Here is a 16,122-nt window from a genome sequence, read left to right as displayed (position 1 = left end):
TTTTTCTTTTGTGTTGTTGTTAGTGCTGAATGTATGCTTTTGTTTTGTATTTTACTTTTTATGATACAATAAACAAATAAATGTACTCTGCAAATCCTGTTAATACCATGTTACAACTATATTAAACAAAAAGATACTAATCACAGTAAATAATCCACTTTTGTAAATGTTTTGCCTTATTACCTTTGCTTTATTCACAAAATGAACTTGCTCAATTAATTGCTGCACAGAATCTGAACTGACTTGACCATTTTCTAGTCGGTGGTAAATGAGCCGAGGCTTCCCTTCAGAGTTTTTCAAAAAGGCTTCTTCACACTCATCCAGTAGATGCCTAGATTAGAAATCAGCATTCTTGTGCTATATTAATCAGTGTAAGCTCCAATATTGTATTTTTCTAAAAACTCAAAATGGTCAAACTTTATGAATACAAATGTCATGCATTTTTAAAAACTAAGAGCAAAAATTTATCTGCTCTTCATAACTACATAATAACTACCATAAATATTAATTTAACAAAGAATGAAGCTAAAAGGGTATCCGGATCATTTAAAGTTCAACAGCAATTTATAACTTCACAGAATCCCCCATTCTTACCTTAAAGTGGATAAAGGTGAATCCCCCCACAAATATATATATATTATCTCACATCTTTATTAGGAATTAGAGCATCAGATCATCAATTATAATAAAACTATGAAGTGTATAATGATGCCATATAACAAATGAGAACAGTTTGCTCAGTATTGCCCATCAAGGCAGTGGTCTTCAGGATTTTAGAAGTCTTTGCCCAATCCTATTGAAGATGTCATGGACTGTATACAGAACCTTCACCTTTATTTATTTTTATTTATTTGATTTGTCAATCACTTACAAGATAATAGGTATAAGTATAAACATAATTATGAATACATGAAATGGATACATATAAGAAAAATAAAAAGAAACAATAGGACAGGGACAGTAGTGCGCTTATGCACGCCCCCTACAGGAAAGGAGTGAAGTCAATAGTAGACAGTTTAAGGTTAAACTTTTTGGGGTTTAGGGAAGAAACCACAGTTAGGTAGAGTATTCCAGACATTGACCACTCTGTTGCTGAAGTCATATTTCCTGCAATCAAGTTTGGTTTACCTTGATTTTGTATCTATTGTGTGCTCTTGTATTGTTATGGTTGAAGCTGAAGTATTCATTGACAGGTATGATTTTATATACCATACTTAGATTGGACCGAAGGCGGTGTAGTTCTAGGTTTTCTAGGTCTAGAATTTCAAGTCTGGTGGCATAAGGTATTTTGCAACGAGTAGAGGAGTGGAGAACTCTTCTTGTGAAATATTCCTGGACTTTCTCAACTGTGTTAATATCAGATACGTACTGTGGGTTCCAGACTGATGAGCTGTATTCGAGTATTGGTCTAGCAAATGTTTTGTATGCTCTAGTTAGTAGTGTGATATTACCAGAGAAAAAGCTACGTAGGATTAGGTTAACAACTCTTAACCTTCACCTTTATTTTAAAGTTTTTAAGTGCCTTAGATCTACTTGTGCCTTAGATCTATCTTTCACTGCCTGATTTATATTATGCCAAATACGATGGTTGAACATATCCACACAGAACATGTTTTCATAGAAAACTATGGTGAGAAGTTTCTGAGCAGGACAGTATCGCATGGCACTGCACCATTCCTAATTTCTCCAAATCAACAGGAAAGTAACAAAAAAAATCATGCAAAAAAGAAAATAAATTTCTAGGAAACCCCTTCTGCATTTCCAAAACATATTTTGGACATTTGCTTCTTTGTAATAATAATACAAAGTTGCTATTAGGTTGCCAAGCCATAATTTCTCTGTTGAATTTAACCGCTTGTTAGCAGTGATTTTGACAAGATAGCATGTGACACTTCTGCAACCAGTTTTCTTCTTGTTGCAGTGGCTGGAGTAGAAAAGAGGAAGAGATGCAATATAAATAATGCCTACAGATAAATACCTTAACAAGATGCTGAAGATTGACTGTGAGGGGGAGAATAAAAATAGAATGTCTGTAATGGAACATCAAAAGTCTCTCACTTCTCTTATAAGAGACAGAAACAAAACCCAAATTCTTGCTCCAATCTACAAGGCACAACTATATTCAAGCTGGTATCTGGCATTTTGAAGTCAACTGGTTCTATACCAAAAAAAACAGAGAACCAGGGAACCCAGTACCCATACAGGTATAGTTGCATCTGCAAAGGGACAAAAAAGCCCAGACCAATTCTGGCCATGTTTTAATGCAGAATTAACAAGATGGCAAGCAGTTTTTTGGTTCTATGCCAAATATTTCTAAATGAAGTGATTAAGTCATTAAGCTACATTTCTTCTTTAGAATGTATGAATAACAGAATAACAGAGTTGGAAGGGACCTTGCAGATCTTCTATAGTCCAACCCTCTGCTCAAGCAGGAAGTCTTATACCATTTTAAACAAATGGTTGCCCAAGCTCTTCTGAGTAGAGTGCTTAATAGAGTGCTGAGAAAACTAAAATTCAGGAACCAGGAGAGGAAGACACAAAAGTTCCTGTCAGGCAGCTGCAGAACTGCATCATTGCAAAAAAAAAAGGGGGGGAGGCTGCATTTGGGTGTTTTGTTTTTGCAGTTTTAGATAAGCTAAACATTTATCAGCTCAGTTGCCAAATACAGATGAAATGGAATACAGATTCCCTGTGTGAAAATGGTTACTATGGAAGAAACTTATTTTGACAGGTTTTTTTGCCTGCTGTTTTGAGTGCACGGCTAAGACTGAACCTGTCCAATCTTAATGCTCATTTTAGGAAATAGAGAACATGTTCCAAGCAAATCTGTTCTGAAGTCAACTAAATCTTCATTTCTGATATGAACAACTTTGCTTGAATGGGGGGAAGCATCTCTTCTGTATTATTCATTACATTTTGTTTTCATTCAGTAATCATTACTCTTTTAAGATAAATTTATTTTAAAATCACTTATTCTAAACTACATTTGGTGTCCTTTCTACATATAAAATCAAGCAGATAAATTATTTGATTAGAATATACAAAACATATGGCTGTTTTTAACATATTGAAATTATTAAAATTTATAAAATAAAAAGTTGCATGTTTTCATTACTATACCTCCTGGTATTCTGCAAAACATATGATAACTTTTATCAGAAAATGTAAATAATTTATTAAGTATATTTAAAACTGTTCCATATATATATTGAAATGTGATTCACTGATGTTCTCTTTTACCTGGATTCCTTTCTTTAAATTATTCCTCTACTTTTCTTCCAAAAAGCCATTCAAAATTATTCTTTCTGTTTAATGTTTTTATTATGGATATTAACTCACCTTGGCAGATTTAAATGTAAAAACAAAATTGTTAGAGAACTTTTCTCAATTTCCCATTTCCTTACAGCATGTAGACAACTCTCATTTTCTATTGGAAAATAGACAACTTGAAAAAAATACTCCATTGTCTCACAATATTTCTGAAGTTTTGGAGAGTATTTCTGAAATTTAAGAAAAAATAAAACACAAACTGCTTCCCATATAAAGCTAAGCTATAAACTATAAAGTACATTTACATAGTTTACAAATCAGAAAACTGGATTTGCACATCCAAAGCTAAACCAAAACTAAATAAATTACATATATTTATATAACAATCTGGGGTTAATATAAACTATAGCTAAGAATTATACATACTGGTACTTTTGACCACAAATTATTTCCCCAAATAGTAATATCATTGGGTGATTAAATCTAATAATTTCTCTGGATCTAGGAAAATCCCTAATTTTTTAGTCTGTTTACATTGAAATCTTGTAATTTAGTAGCAGCAGTTGATAATGATTTGTATATATCAAAAACATCCCCAAATAATGCCTTTTCCATAGCAAATCCTTCAAATTGGTTCATAGAAGAAAATTAAAACCTCCCTCAATTCAAAAGCATTACAAAATAAAACATACCAATTATAACCAGAGAAATAAACATTGGTACCAAAACACAATAGAAACAACAAATTTCAGACCAAATACTAAGAATAAAGAGCCACATTTTCATTACTACATAAAGACACACCATAATAGATGCAAGCAGATCTTTTTAGAAGAAAAATCCAATATCTTTTGAGCAATCAAAAGACTTTTATTCACCCAATGTAATCAGTTAATCAGGACCAGAGAAGGATCACCAATTTTGATTATTATACTCAGTTGCATTCATATTAAAGGCAGCAGTTCAATCCAGAAGAATGTGATATCTCCTGTGGATGATGGCTCATCCATGCTTCCTCAAAGGCCTCGAGGGAGAATGAGAGCATTCCTGGCATGTCTGGTTTTGCTGACCCTGAGCTGCTGACGGAACATGCCTGGGCTGGGAAGAGCTCGCAGGCCAATGAGGTAAAAAATGAGTAAAAGGGGGAGGAGATGCTCCCCTTGGTGGATGCTAGAGTGCATGGGCAGAGAGGCGGAGATGGGGATGTGAAATGGGAAAAAGGCCCCGCCCCTCTTAATGGGCTGCACCTGGAGAGAATGTTTAGCATGGCAGGCAGAGGGAGGCATTGCTGGAAGCAATGTGTGTGGGTCGTGTCCAGATGGTTGTTTATTTACTGGAACTCTGCAGCTTATGGATTTAATTCAGTTGCGGAGAGTGTTTGTGTTTGTAGCAGCATCTGTCAGACTAATTGGCTATTGCCTAGAACAGCGGTCTTCAAAATTAACAGCTTTAAGAGTTGTGGACTTCAACTTGCCAAGTGTGAAGACCCTTGGTCTGGAGCTTATTTGTGGCTTGGCTTCGCTGAAAATGACCCCCTGAACTCCTGGCTTGGACAATTCCTATGACTTTTCCTTGCAAGCCCTGAAACTGGACCACCAGACTTGTTGACAAACCCCAGTGGAGGCCCCAGACCTCAAGAGAAGATTTGGGCTGTTTATTTTTGGAACCTACCCAGGTAAAACCTTTATTTCCAAGGCTGTTTTAGGTTTGGCTGTAAATTTTTTTGCTTTTGATTATCTACTTCAGTGGTAGTCAACCTGGTCCCTACCGCCCACTAGTGGGTGTTCCAGCTTTCATGGTAGGCGGTAGGGGTTTTGTTCCCTACTTTATAAATCACCATTACTGTGGAACTGGTGGGCAGTTAGAGAAAATTTTACTACTAACAGAGATACAAAAGTGGGCGGTAGGTATAAAAAGGTTGATTACCCTTGATCTACTTGTTACTGTGCTCAGCTTGCAGCTGGGGGTTAACTGAAAACCTGAAATTGGTTGGAAAACAGACTGAATAAAATTATCTACACCAACCCTGATGTGTGGGTGATGGGGGCAGCACAAAGAGCTAGAACATTACTGAAAAACATTAAAAAAATATAGTCATATCAATATGAGACTTGAATTTTAAATAATAAATACTGTAAATCAATGCTTCCCAAACTAAAATAAATTACTCAAAATTAGGTAAAAATGGTTTTTCAGAGGTTGTTTGCCACTGCCTCCTTTCTTGGGCTGAGAGAAAGTGACTGGTCCAAGTTTACCCAACTGGCTTTGTGCCAAAGGCATGACAAGAGCACATGGACTCATCACTACACCAAACTACACCTCTCTAAAGTATTCTTATGAAGATGAAGATTCAGGAAATTACCAATGCTCATTGTTGAAATTTGTTGAAATTACATAAAGATCATGCAATGCAGAGGTGGTATTCAACCGGTTTGCACCTATTCGGGAGAACCGGTAGCAGTGATTTGGTGTGGGTCGCAGAATTGGTAGCGACTCCTGGCTGGCCACACCCCCGAACCGGGTCACCCCGTCACCCGGTCACCCACTTGTCCTGGTTGCTCTCCTAGCTTTCCGTACCACATGGTGGCCATGGGGTAGCTCGGGTGGATGTGTGCATGTGCAGCAGCCCCAGGACATCCGCCTGCCTGCCCATCCTCCCGGAGCATGTTTTCTTCCTTCTCCCGGCGGCGGACGCACCTCTTCCAGCCCAGGCCAGCCCAGCCCAGCCAGCAAGCAGGTGGGTGGGCAGATATCCCAGGGTTTCTTGCCCCCCTTGTCACCAATGCCTGCAGCAGCAGCCCCTCGGCCGGCTTAGCCGGGAGCCACCGTTCCCAGGTTTCTACTCACCTGTGCTTGGTCGACACCTCTTCACTTTGCCTGAAGCGGCTGGTCCTGCCCCTCACTCTTCCCTCCCTCGCCTGGCCTGAGAAGGTAAGGGCGATGGCAGGGGATAGCGAAGCGGCCAGGCCCCTATCTTCCCCTCTCTCTCCCCCACTCTCTGTGTCTGTGTCTGTGTCTGTGTCGGTCGCGAGTAGAGGAGAAGGGTCGCCTGAAGGGACTGGCTGAACAAGGATTGCCAGCGGCACTGGAAGTGTCTCATTGATTTCCATTTAACATCACCGGTGCCTCCAGCTCCAGCCGCACAGAGGCAGACGCGCATGTGTGCTTGCCATTCCCACCTACCCACCCCATCTGCGCGCAGTGACCCTACCCCCCCCAATGAGGAAAGCAACAGCCCCCCAAACACTGCAGAGCTCTACCCCGCAGCATATTGCAAAGCTCAACCTCTCTCTCTCTCCCCCTCACTCTGCCATCCCGAACGCCATCACTCGCCATGCTCAGCACGACAACCAGCAGAAAGCAAGCCAATGCAGCTTTCCTCCTTCTTCAGGTTAGGGGGGGGAACCTTCCACTCGGGTGGTTCGTGCCCTGTGGAAGCTCCACTGCTTGCCGCCGTCCCTTGAAAGTAGCGAAGAGCGCTTGGCCCAGCCGCAGCTTTGAGATAGAGACAGACAGACAGACAGACACTGACAGAGAGAGAGAGAGACAGAGACAGAGAGAGAGAGAGTAGGGAAGAGAGAGGGAAGATAAGGAGAGGGGCAGAGAGAGAGAGAGAGATACGGGGGAGAGACCCATAGAGAGAGACACAGAGAGGGGGAAGAGAGAGAGAAAGAGAGAGAAAAAGAGAGGGAAAGAGAAAAGAGGGAATGAGAGAGGAAGGGAGAGAGATAAGAAAGAAAAGAAAAAAAGAGAAAGAAAAAAGAGAAAGGAAGCGAAAGGAATAGACAAAGAAAGGGAGAGATGGAAGGACGGGACAAAGAAAGAAAAAGAAAGAAAGAGAGGGAGGGAGGGAGGGAGGGAGACCATGAATGAGATATATGGATGGGTAGATAAATACATGGAAGGAGGGAGGGAGGGAGAGAGGAAAAAAAAGGAGAGCAAGGACGGACACAAACCCTGGCTTCTGAAGACTCATAGAAGCACACAGCAATCTAGGGCTGGCCTGCAAGGGATCTTGGAGGTCATCTAGTCCAACCCCCTCCTCCAGCAGGAGATCCTTACAGAATCATAGAATAGCAGGGTTAGAAGTGTGTGTGTGTGTGTGTGTGTATGGCTGTCAAAACTCCAAAACTCCAAAACAGGTCAATTAGCTCTGGGGAGATCAGTCATAAATTAGAACACTTGCTAAGCAACCGGCCATTAAGCGAGGACCACTTGTATTTGGTTTGCTGGTCACATGGTCACTTGGCCACGCCCACCCACATGGCCACAAAGACATGCCCACCCAGTCACATGGCCACAAACCCACACCCATCTGGTCATATGACCAAGCCCCGCCCACAGTCATATGACCACCAAGCTACACCCACAATTAAGCCACGCCCACAGAACCAGTAGTAAAAAAAATACCACCACTGATGCAATGACTCTGTTTTTATAATATATAGGTAGGCCTTGAGTTATGAGCATTCAATGACTGTTCAAACTTACCATGGTGCTGAAGGAAGGAGTTTATGACTAGTCCTTGAAATTTGAAAAGATTTTCTGATAAGTGGTTTGATAATAAAGAAAAACATTTGGGAGTATAGATCCATTTGGGACCAGAATACCTGACAGTGAACATTTCTCCTGTTACAGATGTGGCCTATGACTTACACACTCAATGTGAATGAAATTTGGAAATATTTTTCTATAAAATACATCCACAATTCTTATATTAACAAGTAATTTGAAGAAAAATAAATGTTACTTGAAAAAAAATTAACAGCAGTGAAGGCTGCCATTAGTAAATTAGGATGGGGTGGAGACAAAATATAACCAAAATCCTTGACTAATTGAGTGGGAATTCTCATATTCAGCAAATCCAAATTAATGTTATTTTGCAGCTAATTTAATATATGTAGGGAGAATACAAAAAGTCTGTGTTTTTCCATTGAAATGATTCACTGTATCATGTTAGACTACTATTGTGTTATAAATCTAAAAACACCCATTTTTATTTAAGAAAGTGATGCATCTAAATTTATTCAACAGACAATAGCTCTCTAAGACTTCAGACCTAAGTCTTGTCCTTAATGTTATTCCACCCAGATTCTTTTTATACTACAAAATGCCAAGAAGTAATCTGAAATCTTGTTAAAACAAACTCAGTGCTCTCATACTGAACCTTATTTCTTCCACTGAATTCTATAAAATTAGACCAGTTGCTCATCCATATGGAGAAAATTGCCTATGTAGGTTTCTGTCACCAGAATGTGAGACAATAAAAACAGACATAACGATTGGTAGCATATTGTGCAGTGCAGTTTTTCTCACCTTTAAGAAAATATCTACTTCCAACTGAGTCTCTTCAGTGTTAATGAGATACACTCTTACTGTATTACTCCACAAAGAGTGAGAAAACAAAGGAGTGACTTGTAATAAACTGGCAACAGCTGCATCCCAATCATCTGTACAGAACAAAAGATAAAGAACACCAAGCCAAACTTTCTTCTTTCCCCATTACCAACCACTCATGGAAATTCCATGTCCCATTCCCACAGTTCATCCTTTTCTATTTGCATTACAGTGCTTGGAATTTGCTTCCTGTTCTTCCAATTCAACTGCCATAACGACATACTGTCACAGCAACTGGGGAAAGTATTTGCAAAATTGCTGAGATGTTGTCATTTCACCGTCACAGTTCAGAGGCAAGGGCAACAAGAAGCTTTAAAAATTTCAGTGCTTTTGTTGACATGTTTTTAGTTCATCTTCTGTCGCACAGCTTCTATTACAGTAACCTCAGATTTTCTTTTGCAAACATTACAAATAAATGTACTGAAAACATGGGAAGATGCTAGCAATTTATTTCCTTTTCGTTAGATATGTGAGAGCAAAGATTTTTATTACCTCATAGCTCAGACAATGGGATACTGATTAGATAGCATTCCCTGCACTCTTCCATTGGTTAGCTGGATCTCCTGGCTCATGCTCCACACTAAATGCTCCTTGCTAAAAAAGTGTCCAAAGCTGTATCTTCTAAAAGATTTCCTCTAAAAATGTTTTCTGCTTCTTATCTACAAGTTATCAAATATTGGCTTTAGTTTTAAAAAAATTATTTCCATTTGTGTAAGCTCAGCTAAATCTAATAATTATTAGACCTAAATGTACAGATCAGAATTATTGATCAAGAAACTTGCTATTCTTATGCTGGATTGAGATTCCTTTCTATTTATCAAATTGTATTCACTTCAGGTTTAATATTTCATACATATGCCTTAAAAATGAAGATTGCCTTAGAAGACAAGGGAAGAATGAAAACATCTGTACCAGTTATGGACAAAATGATACTATGCTTAAAAAGAAATAAACTTCACAGACATACTGGCTTTAAACGAAAAATAATAATGGAGCACCTGTTTAATATATAATAAGAGACGGAAAAACAAATTCTGTCAGCAGATTATATTTTACCTGCCATTGCTAGTCATCTATAAAGAAAGATCTGATCTAATACAGAAAGCAGATTCATATAAATATCAATTCTTCACCGATAGTAAACAGTGATGAAAATCTAAATACCGTATATACTCAAGTATAAGTCGACCCGAATATAAGCCGAGGCACCTAATTTTACCACATAAAACTGGGAAAACTTATTGACTCGAGTATAAGCCGAGGGTGGGAAATGCAGCAGCTACTGGTAAACTTCAAAAATAAAAATAGATACCAATAAAAACTTTCACTAGGACAGTTGAGAATAAGTTTGATGTTCACAATTTCCTCTTTGAAAGAGACCAGTAAATAGGGAACAAGAAGATGAAGAAAAAGAAGTGTGTTTTTTCACACTTTTCACACTGCAGTGAACAAAAATGGCATCGTAGGAACAGGCTTATTCTCAGTCCAAAGGTTTTTTTGTGATTTCTTCCCTGATTTAAGGGAAATTTGGGAAACGATATCACTATCATGAAAGGTTTAATTGATTCACTAACCCAAAAGAAGATGATGATGACAGTGGGAGGCAGGAGTCACTCTCTCCCTTGCAAGAAAAAAGCAAGAGCCGTTCTTATGATCTCTCTCTCTCTCTCTCCCCGTAATACAGTCAAGCCCTTTCCAGCACGCGGGATCTGCCGCCGCAGCTTTGTACCTTGCAAATGCAAAATCCCGGGGTTTTTGCATTTGCAAGGTGCAAAGCGGTGGGGGAGGATCGCGCATGCTGGAAAGGGCTTGACTGTATTACGGGAGAGAGAGAGAGAGAGATCATAAGAATGGGTCTTGCTTTTTCGTGCAAGGAGAGTGACCTCTGCCTCCCACTGTCATAAACATCTTCTTCTTTTGGGTTAGTGAATCAATTAATTTGGGAAATGATCTCACTATCATGAAAGTCAGTGTTCTCTGCCCGTGGGGCGTTTGGAAAAGCCCGCGGCATATCACGCCGTGTAAGGGGAATCAGAAATCCCCGCGTTCAACGCCTAGCACGCAGCTGTGAGCAAATACTGGGAAAACCTGATTGATCAGAAGGAAGGAGGCAAAAGAGGGAGGGGTGGTGGTGGACGGAGGTCCCACTGGTATTTGTGAAACACTTGGTCGGCAGCGCTTAAAGTCAACGTCCTGGCTCCCACCCACCCACCCACCCAAAGCCACGAAGTCCCAATTGCGCAGCCCAGAATCGCCCTCCCCTCGGGGCAGCAACGACGCCGTGCAATGAAAGCGCCCTGGCTCTAGGCTCTAGGCTCATAAAACAACGCCGAGCCGAGGTCGCCCGGCTCCACTCAGCTTCGTTTCCTCAGCCCCAGCTCTTTCAGTCCGCTCGGGAGGAGGGGAGGTGGTGGTGGCGGCTGCTCGCGTTGTTTTCTGAACTCTAGGCTCATAAAACAACGCGAGCCGAGATCGCTCGGCTCCGCTCAGCTTCGTTTCCTCAGCCCCAGCTCTTTCAGTCCGCTCGGGAGGAGGGGAGGAGGTGGTGGCGGCTGCCGCGTTGTTTTCTGAGCTCTAGGCTCATAAAACAACACGAGCCGAGGTCGCTTCAGCTCCGCTCAGCTTCGTTTCCTCAGCCCCAGCTCTTTCAGTCCGCTCGGGAGGAGGGGAGGAGGTGGTGGCGGCTGCTCGCGTTGTTTGCTGAGCTCTAGGCTCATAAAACAACGCGAGCCGAGGTCGCTCGGCTCCGCTCAGCTTCATTTCCTCAGCCCCAGCTCTTTCAGTCCGCTCGGGAGGAGGGGAGGTGGTGGTGGCGGCTGCTCGCGTTGTTTTCTGAGCTCTAGGCTCATAAAAAAACGCGAGCCGAGGTCGCTTCTGCTCCGCTCAGCTTCGTTTCCTCAGCCCCAGCTCTTTCAGTCCGCTTGGGAGGAGGTGGTGGCGGCTGCTGCGTTGTTTTCTGAGCTCTAGGCTCATAAAACAACGCGAGCCGAGACCACTGGCTCCGCTCAGCTGTTCCTCAGCCCCAGCTCTTTCAGTCCGCTCGGGAGGAGGAGGAGGAACGAAGCTGAGCGGAGCCGAGCGAGCCTCGGCTCGCGGTGTTTTATGAGCCTAGAGCTCAGAAAACAACGCCAGCAGCCGCCACCACCTCCTCCCCTCCTCCCAAGCGGACTGAAAGCAGCTGGGGCTGAGGAAATGAAGCTGAGTGGAGCAGAAGTGACCTCGGCTTGCGTTGTTTTATGAGCCTAGAGCTCAGAAAACAACGCGAGCAGCCGCCACCACCTCCTCCCCCTCCTCCCGAGCGGACTGAAAGCAGAGAAAGCTGAAAGCAAGAACTTTTCTGCTTCCGATTACCCCCATGCTTAAAAGTTGCAAAGGAAACACGGAAGCAGGGAAGCGGCTGCCCAGCTCCGGAGCTCCACACCATTTTTTTTTCAGAGGGGAATCTGACTCGAGTATAAGCTGAGGGGGGTTTTTTCAGCACAAAAAATGGGCTGAAAAACTCGGCTTATACTCGAGTATATACGGTACCTTTGCAGATGAAGCACTACATATTTTGAAGTCCAGCTCCACATTCCACAAGTTTTAGCCCTAAAACTTTACAATATTTAGGCTTGGGCTTTTAATAGGACATATTGTTGTTACTCTCATTCTTGCTTCAAGGAGCAACAAAATGCTTACCTCTATTGACATTTGCAAAAGGTCCTTCCACATCTATGGAACTATGTGCAAACTCAGGTCCTCTAAAAGACTGCTGAAGCTGCATCATGCTGCCCATGGAAGGCTCGCTTCCCAAGGCTCCTCCCATCCAATATTCTGTCTGACCTCCAGCAGCTTAAAATGAAGGAAACAAATGCCAATTCAGTAAATTAAATGTAATCAGAACTAGTTATTCTTCAGAAGCAAAAAAACAGGAAAACAAAGAGTTTCTGAAAGGAAACTAATGGAGCTGTAATTAAATATGTCACTGTAAAAAGTATTCTGATCTGAAGGTGCAAGATACAAAAAAATTCACCTATAGTAAAATTATTATTATGGTGGTGGTGATAATTGATGTTTTCAGAATATTATGAAAAGGGATAGAAGCCTTCCTCTCCTGCCCCAAATATTCTTATTAATCAGGAAATCATAAGATTTGAAAACCCTAAACTGGATCAGAGCAGATTAAAACCTACATGGATGACCAAGTGCTTTAGGAAATTCCTAAAGTTATGGGCTAGAACTGGGAACTCTATAAATCTTCCTGAACTTTAGTGATAACCTACTTTTATATTACTGTCAAGTTTCTTTGTTCAGGTTTCAATCTTAAAAAATGATATGCCCAGATCAAGGTACTGCTTTTGCATTAAGAAAATTCAATTGATAACTTATTTAAAGGTAAAAGAGAGAAGAAGTCACTATTTGAAAATAGGAGAAATTGAAGAATCCTTGTTTAAAAGATTAAGCAAGAATCAATTTAGCTATTGTTATTGCTTAGAAATTATTTTGATTTTTTGTCATCATTTTTTGTCTGTGCCATTGTAGACTGCACACATTTATAAAACATATCTAGGCAACTGGTAAATGCAACATCATTCATACCAGTAATTTCTGTACAGCTGTCATCTGAATCTGATTCTCCAGGATCAAATATTTGGATACCCTGAACTTGCAACCTCTGAAGTTTTGCTTCAAACTCTCGCTTGGCCCTCAGTAGATCCTGAATTTCATTTTCCTTGGTTTCTCTGAAAATCTATAAATGAAGAAAGTTCTGAACAAGTATATTTTAAAACATTATTCATATTTCACTCTACGCATAAAATTAATGTTTCTTTTCAATTAAGAGTTTATCCTTTCCCCCCTAAATCTTAACCAACAGAATTCAAATTACCTATAAATTTGTGTAGATAAAAGGAAAATATCTACAAGTGGAACTTTCAATAATTTTTAATATAAAGTGATCTTTAATTCAAGGTTACAGCTATCAATCCTGATTTCTAAGATAGTTCCATACATAGTATGTCTGCTTTCCTAGGCTATTTAAGAAGAGGAATTCCATTATTAATAGTTTTACTTCTAAAAATTATTTATACTTAAGAAAGGCTTACAGCTTTCCGAAACATGCTCATTTATCCTGCAAAACCAATAAATTATTTACTTTGAACTGCCTCCTGACTTTGTCACGATCATGTTCAAATGTAGCTGCTCTTTCCATAGCTTGATATTTGGCCTCTACAGCACTTTCCTTTTCTCTGAGGATTTTCTGATATGTTTTCTGAAGTGCCTGGGGGAGGAAAAAGTGACATCGTTAACCCCTGGTCTAAAAATTTTCATTTATTCACTCTATTAATTTGTTTGATGTCAGAAAGCTTCCTAAATGTAATTTGAGTACATTTGATCTTTTAATCCAGGGTTTAAATAACATTCCAGATACAGCTCATCTACAACTTTTAGCATTCCTTTAGCTATTCTGGATGAGTCTAGTAAGAATTACAATATAAAAATATAAAGGTGGCCACAGATTTCTATTTTAACAGAAAGCTTTTTGTCAATTCTAGTGCCATTAACCCATGCAAATACCTGAAGCTCTGCCCTCAAGCGCTTGTTTTCCTTGTCCAGCTTGGCCTCTTTTTTCATCATGGCAGCCACCTCATTGTTCTTGCTAATGCGAAATATCTCGTATTCTTTTTTCAGGCGTTCACACTCTGCCATGTATTCCAGCTCTTGTACAGAAGCAGTAGACTTGAAGCTTGCGCCAATGAGGCCTCCAGGCCGGGATGCACCTACCCGTCGAAAAGAACTTCGCAGAAGACGGGCCTTGGGCTTTACTTCAACAGGAATTTCGCAGGCCTCACCACCCCCTCCCTCATATGGATCTTCAATCACCTCCCCAACAATGACCATTGGATTAACCAGAGATGAAGCAGATCCCATAGTTGAAGAACTTCCCTTAAGCACACACTTTAATGACAGATTCTAACTATCTCACGATCCTACTAGATGTAGACTTTCGTTAATGCCAAGATCTACAGCTGCTGCTCAATACTTGGGCCTAGGATATTGCCCCAAATCTTTCTTCTTGTCTGGTTATCCATAAATGGGTGCTTTTGCTCCAACCAGACTGCTGGTTTTTAGATCAGCAAATACTTAAATTTGTGTGTGCAAAGTAGTAATATTCCCCCAAGTCAAATTAAAAAATAGACTATTCTGTTAAAGCCTTGTAGTAAGAGCATAGGCTGCTGGCACATAATACATATTTCATTGATAAGGCTGTTACTATAGATTCAATATTCATTAACATTGGTAAAAAGTATCAGTACAGTCATGGTGAAGAAAACATTCCTTGTTATCCTGTTATTGGGAATAGTTTAGTGCTGGTCGTCCACAGGAGACAGTGGCTTAGCCTACCAACTTTCCACACATTTCCTTGGAAATAAAACTGACTAAATCCTTATATCCCTGAGCTTTTCTCTTATGTAATCAAAGCAAACTGCCCAGCAAACAGGCACAAATATCTCCAGTATAGTCCTTAAAGGGGTGCTGCAAATATTCTTGCTGTCGTTTTCCCAATAACAAGCAAAGTTACCTCGGTCATCATTCTGCCCTATTATTTTCCATGCTATCCCTTGCTCATTTGGTTCAGAAAAATGGAAAAATCGAAAAGGAGGGAATCGTTTTCCAAGCAAATGGAGGGTCAATGTAGAGTTTTATTCCGGAGCTTCACAGAGTTTTATTCCGGAGCTTCCCTTGACATTCCAAAAACGAAGGTAATGTTGACGAGCGATGGAAACAGTCAATCAGCCAAGCAACTTGCTCGCTCTGTCGCTGGTTGCTCCCACCTCGGCCTCTTTCGGCTGAGCTGCAGCGCAGACGCTACCGTCCGGGAAAATATTCGGTCAGGGGGTGGGCAACCAAAGCAGGAAGTAGGCAGTGACGTGGCGGCTTTCTCCCGGCAGCTACAACGGGCTCAGGCGCTCTTGTGGAAAGAAAGCGAACTTTAGTTGTCTTTTCATGACTCACGTTCCACGGCTGAGACTCGCCGAAAGAGAAGGCGTCCTCTGAACACTTGCGGGAAAGGCTTGGGCGGGCCCTGGGATATGTTGGAACACAAATCAGCGGTATCTATCAGTATGCGGTCTTAGCACGGCTATTCTAGCAACAGATGAATTGTACAATAGCCCCGCGTTTTTCGAGGGCGCTGGTTGACGAAGTGCCAAAGGTTCTTTTCTCGGCGACAAGAATTGTCTCCACTTCAGACTGCAGGGGGAGAGGTTTCTAAAACAAAGGAAAAGCCGAGTCACACAATGAATTTTGCATTGGGCTGGAGAAAGCCCGTATATCAATTTAAGTTACAACATTTGTTTTATTTCAGGAAGACAACCTGAACATATTTTAAAATACGTTTTATGGAAAAAGTATACAAAATTCCTTTAGTTTCAATGGAAGAGGAGACGAGAAAATAACAGAAGAAGCGGGTGG

General features: G+C 40.9%; 1 protein-coding gene across 1 annotated transcript in view; it reads right to left on the bottom strand.

Annotated features, from left to right (window-relative positions):
• Positions 1–15,552, bottom strand: part of NPHP3 (nephrocystin 3) — a 100,754-nt gene extending 85,202 nt beyond the window's left edge. Inside the window, exons 1-7 of the mRNA XM_087947906.1 lie at positions 14,224–15,552; positions 13,802–13,927; positions 13,246–13,396; positions 12,346–12,498; positions 8,587–8,720; positions 3,340–3,500; positions 184–331 (exon numbers count right to left, since the gene is read on the bottom strand). Of these exons, the coding sequence (XP_087804032.1) occupies positions 184–331; positions 3,340–3,500; positions 8,587–8,720; positions 12,346–12,498; positions 13,246–13,396; positions 13,802–13,927; positions 14,224–14,577 (1,227 nt within the window). The 5' untranslated portion in view covers positions 14,578–15,552. The remainder of the gene's footprint in view (positions 1–183; positions 332–3,339; positions 3,501–8,586; positions 8,721–12,345; positions 12,499–13,245; positions 13,397–13,801; positions 13,928–14,223) is intronic.
• Positions 15,553–16,122: the final 570 nt, after the last annotated feature.

The sequence above is a fragment of the Notechis scutatus genome, chromosome Z, assembly GCF_049901735.1.
Source record: "Notechis scutatus isolate UNSWTSFEM ecotype Mainland chromosome Z, rNotScu1.2, whole genome shotgun sequence".
In the NCBI taxonomy this organism is placed as follows: domain Eukaryota; kingdom Metazoa; phylum Chordata; class Lepidosauria; order Squamata; family Elapidae; genus Notechis; species Notechis scutatus.
Note: the sequence above shows the minus strand (reverse complement) of the source record. Positions and strands in the feature narration are given on the sequence as shown.